Source organism: Juglans microcarpa x Juglans regia, chromosome 3D, assembly GCF_004785595.1.
Source record: "Juglans microcarpa x Juglans regia isolate MS1-56 chromosome 3D, Jm3101_v1.0, whole genome shotgun sequence".
In the NCBI taxonomy this organism is placed as follows: Eukaryota; Viridiplantae; Streptophyta; class Magnoliopsida; order Fagales; family Juglandaceae; genus Juglans; species Juglans microcarpa x Juglans regia.
In genome coordinates, this window is record NC_054598.1 from 25,445,086 (window position 1) to 25,450,557 (window position 5,472).

The following is a 5,472-nucleotide window of genomic DNA, read 5'->3' on the forward strand; positions in this document are numbered from 1 at the left end:
TTGTCAATATTTCTTCTATATATGAGCTTGACACCTGCATGCACCAAGCATTTTTGTCTATATATTTGAAGTCTTGCTATCAAATGTTCCTTTGAAGATCGAGCTCGATTCCTTGACGCAGCTACCCTAACAGCTCTTGTAAAAATAAAATAATATAAATAAATATAGTTTAGCATGCACGTGACAAAACACCTCACAGCTGGATCGGAGTAGTAGTTGTTTTGGCTGCAGAGTGCAGACGGAGCATGTCCGATTTGCTTGCACTCTGGCTCTGCTTCAAGCGCAACGTTTCGTGTTGGCCGAGTGCAACAGAAATCCATACTCTTCTAATGTACTGATCCAACTACCACCCGCGCGCCTTCCCTTCTCCCCACAGTACTCCTCCAACTACTCTCTTAGCTCTCAGTCTTTAGACTGACCAATCAAATAGTTCTTATGGAACGGCAGGCCTTGTCTCTTCACCCCAACTACCCTCTCTCTGACTCTCCGCTCCGGTGGCCGCTTGGGTATCCTATCTACCCCCTTTCCACCTACCCCTTTTTTTACTCTGCGACAACAGATATAAAAGATGGTCCCCAGTCCTTTTCAGGAATACGCTAGCTTGAAAGCTTCCAGCTAAAAAACTCCAAGCTACACCAAGTATACAGTCATCTCGAAGAGCTTCTTCGATGGCACAAATGGCAGAGCAAGACATGAACACCGTGTCCAGAAGAGTGGCTTCGGTGGCCCAACACTTCATTCCGGTTCATTTGCCTTCCAATGAATCCGGTTCCCTCGGGTTATCTAACACCTCCAATATAAACGACAGCTACCATCGGGTACACGGTGAAGTTCCAACTCACCCGGCTGTGTGGAGATCGGTTGCTCGCGATGACTCCGGCAAGGAGTTTCAGTTCACCGATATTATCTATGAGAAAGCCGAGGGCGAGGGGATCGCAAAGGTCAGTCTTGCTTAAATACCATGTATGTCATGCAGCCAGGAGTAGTACGTACTGATCGAACTTATACCCTGGGCAGACACTTGTTAACCCCTGGGGTCAGCGTGGTGTTCCTATATATGCATTAGATGAATTTTAATCATTATTCTCTGCTTTTTGTCTGCTTTCCCCTGTAGATTACGATCAATAGGCCAGAGAGACGTAATGCGTTCAGGCCACAGACAATAAAGGAGCTGATTGTGGCGTTTAATGATGCTAGGGATGATAATACTATCGGAGCTATCATTTTTACCGGCAAGGTATATTTACATCTCCTAACTTTTTGCATCCAATTATGAATCTTCTCTTGCAAACAATATATAATGCCTCTGTACGTTTTGTTTTGCATCTAAACAATTTCTTGTTCTTCTTGTCTCGGTATATATATATATATATATATATATATATATACCAAATTATGAAACTAACTATCAAATGACCAATCCTCGTTAATAGTACTAGTGAATAATATGCTACTATAATCATACTAGCTCCTCATAAATATCGAAGAGTACTCACATACATACAGCTAAGAATATAATATAAATAATAAAATCTATCTATTTCTGTTTAATTTTTTAGAATAAGTGATAATTTTACATAATATCAAAATAGATATCTTAAATTCGAATATTAACTCTACACTTTATTTTATTTAATTAAATATTTTATGTATTAAACTCACTCATTGAAGGAAAATATGGCCCACACGTGATAGAGAGTGTGAAAAATACAATATAAATAATAAAATTTATCTCTTTCTATCATATGAGTTGAGATAAGATAAGATGAGATGAGATGAAAGTTGAAAGTTAAATAAAATATTGTTATAATATTATTTTTATTTTAAATTTTGAAAAAATTAAATTATTTATTATATTTTGTGTAAAAGTTTAGAAAAATTATAATAATTAGATAAGATCATGAGATGAGATGATATTTCTTGTTTCCAAAAGCTCCTAAAGTACTTTTAAAAATAATGGTGATTGACTGATTCCACGGTAGCATTTCTTGTCATTTTGTATTGTTAGAATAAGGTTTAAAGTAATTAAATATTTCTTAGTTCAAAGTGCCAGATCTGAGAGTATTATGGCTGGTTTGGATAATGAGATAAAATTAAATGAGATGATTTTAAATTAGTTAAATAAAATATTATTATAATATTATTTTTAATATTATTATTATTTTGAGATTTGAAAAAGTTAGATTGTTTATTATATTTTATATGAAAATTTATGAAATTTGTAATGATGAGATGAAATAAAACCATCTCTATATGAAGACAAGACCTTAATAATATCTCGTATACGAGCCTCAAGTATACGTGCCACAGAGTATTAGTACAAGTTTCAAGTATACGAGTCTTGAGAAAATCCTTTAAAAAAAAAAATGGTCTACACCATAAAAATATAAAAAAATTCATTTTTTTTCCTAGTGGTGCTACATTTTTTGTAAAAAGCTTAAGCAAAATTTGCAAATATATGCTTGAAAATATAATTGTTTTTAGATATTTTCAAATTATTTTATTACTATTTATTATTTATTATTATTATATTATTTTACTATTATTTTATTATTATTCACAAATATTAAATTACTTCACTACTATGTACAACTATTATAAGATATTCTTATCCAATCCCGTTGTACCCAAAATTACTTTATTTTGAAACAAAATATTAAATTATTGATAAAAAAATCATCACGTCAAATAGGATAAACTAATAATAAAAGTGTAGCACAAAATTTTTTTATAGAAAAATAATAAATACACATAATTTTTTACAATATTTTACACAATAATATTTTAAAAGAAATGTTATTTTTGTAAATTAACTTGTAAAAATAATATTATTTTATTAAAATATTCTTATTTTACAACATATATTATGAAATATGTTGTGTGAATAATTACTGATTCATACTAGCTAGTTTCTGATCATGATCACGATATATAATCCACCTGGCTGATGCCAACCCTCTAGCTGTCTCTCGTGAATGCTGAACAGTATTCAGTAATATTTCTTCTAATTTTGTACTGTTAGAGTGACGTTTCAAATAACTCTATTTCTTCTCAGAGTTGAGTGTGCCAATAATATTTAATATCTTTTATCATGAGAGTTTTACCGACAGGAAATATAAGTGTCTGTGCCACTAATATTAAACATATGTTTTCATGTTTCCCATGCTCATAGAACTTTAATGAATTCATTGATCATGAACTGTTGTTGGCAATTAATTGTTGTGCAGGGAACCCAGGCATTCTGTAGTGGGGGTGACCAGGCTGTGAGGAAGGCAGATGGTTATGCTGATTACGACAAATTTGGTCGTCTTAATGTTTTAGATTTGCAGGTACCTACCTACCTACCTGGGTTTATCTTCATATACAGCAGTACATTAGAATTATATTGTCTTCTTATTTGGTTGTGTTTCTCATTCTTTTATTTCGTTTCATCAATACCAGGTGCAGATCCGTCGCCTTCCTAAGCCAGTGATTGCAATGGTATGTAATCTTCTTAGAACCGCCCACTTTCCTAAGATAGCCATGCTGTAGTAAACAATTGAAAGCCTACTAGCTGCTGAGAAAAAAAAAGAAAAGAAAAAGAAAGCCTACTTGCTGCTGTATGGCAAATCGGCATAAAAAAACATGGCAAAAAGTCTTTCTTTTCGCCATTTTTGATGTCACTTTTCCTGCAGAGTATATTAAAAAAAGAAAAATCGCGGCAGATAGTTATTTAACTTGGCCATTATACCCGGCAAATTGTCTAACTTGCAGTACTTCCTGACTAGTTTATCGATCACAGTACTACTATTTAAAATTTAATATGCTGCTCACACTTCGATGAAATCATTTGTTTTTCCAAAAAACAGGTTGCAGGCTATGCTATTGGAGGAGGGCATATACTACACATGGTCTGCGATATAACCATTGCAGCGGATAATGCTATTTTTGGCCAAACTGGTCCTAAGGTATAAGATCTATATACATATATATATATATATATATATATTTTTTTTTTTCTGAAATATTATTTTATTCATTGGAGATATAACTAAGGTTTCAAACCTAACCATATATAATGTGATTTCTACTTTTGATAGCATGAACTCATGTCATCTTATGATGTTTGGTTAAAATGTAACTTTGTTCATGCTGTTTTCCTTTAATTACCAATGCAATTATAATTGGTCACATAATGGCAGGTTGGAAGCTTTGATGCTGGTTATGGAAGTTCCATCATGGCCACTTTGGTAAGACATAATACATTGAGGGTGAAGATGCCTTTTGTCTTGTATGAGACTGGTATCACATTGCTCTTTCATTATTTCATTGTCACGTCTAAGGTCTACTTGATATGTGGTGGGATCTGAATTTTGAAATCAAATGTTGTTGAACAGATTGGCCCTAAAAGAGCACGTGAAATGTGGTTTTTGGCAAGGTTCTACACAGCTCCTGAAGCAGAGAAAATGGGACTCGTTAACACTATTGTGCCGGTGAGTTCATTTCCAATATATCAATTAGACCCTCAACCAGGACAACAGTATACGTTGTTAATGTTCAGAATTTCTTGTATTTTTTCAGCTAGAGAGTTTAGAGCAAGAAACAGTTAAATGGTGCCGGGAGATCGTAAGAAACAGCCCAATGTCAATTCGGGTGCTGAAATCAGCTCTTAATGCAGTTGATGATGGCCATGCTGGGCTTCAGGTATACGTCTGAAATATGACTTGAATTTTTCTAAGATCCTTATAGCTACACTATATCCAAGCACATGTACGGGGTTGCACTAATCCAGAATGCAGGACTCTTGAATCCTGCGATGCCAGCAGCTTTCCTTTTCTTTTGCTTGTTTTCCTTTGAATATGCATAAACTTTTAACTAATTTATTTTGTTTTTCTTTTGCAGCAACTTGCTGGAGATGCTACACTCCTATTTTATGGCTCCGAAGAAGGTATTGCAGGGAAGACAGCATATCTGGAACACAAACGCCCCGATTTCTCAAAATTTCCATGGAGGCCTTGATTCTGTGCAACTCCTTTTCATGGCTTTACCAGCATCATTTATAGATCACTCGGTCGCTAGGTGCTGATATGACCTAATTCTTTCCTTGCAATGGAGGGAATTTCAGATTATTGCATGCCCACTAGTCTTATCATCTGCGTTTTATTTCTTAGTACGTCATTGCTGATTTTGTTTTTGTCATTTAGATAACTTGTTTAGGAGACGAACCTCCATTCCAATAAAAAGATCGAGACTATGGCAATTTATTTTTTACAATTATTTCGGAACCATGCATGGTGGCCACTTACTATTAAATTTGAATTTCATCATCTACTAATTAATTTATCCATTCAACTGATGAAAAATGAAATTAATTATAATTGTCAATAACTTGCTATTACATCTGTTTTATCAAATTCAAATAGTGAGAGAAATCTCAAAATGATTTTCAGTAAAACGTCATAATCATTTGTTGCCGTGGTGGTCATGCATATT

At 33.8% G+C, this 5,472-nt stretch overlaps 1 protein-coding gene across 1 annotated transcript; it reads left to right on the plus strand.

The window, feature by feature from the left end:
- The first annotated feature begins 573 nt into the window (after positions 1–573).
- Positions 574–5,256, plus strand: LOC121256216 (1,4-dihydroxy-2-naphthoyl-CoA synthase, peroxisomal-like). The gene is made up of 9 exons (XM_041156903.1): positions 574–941; positions 1,115–1,237; positions 3,228–3,329; positions 3,442–3,480; positions 3,849–3,947; positions 4,182–4,229; positions 4,377–4,472; positions 4,561–4,683; positions 4,882–5,256. The coding sequence occupies exons 1-9, from the start codon at positions 669–671 to the stop codon at positions 4,996–4,998; spliced, it is 1,020 nt and encodes a 339-aa protein (XP_041012837.1). The 5' UTR covers positions 574–668; the 3' UTR covers positions 4,999–5,256.
- Positions 5,257–5,472: the final 216 nt, after the last annotated feature.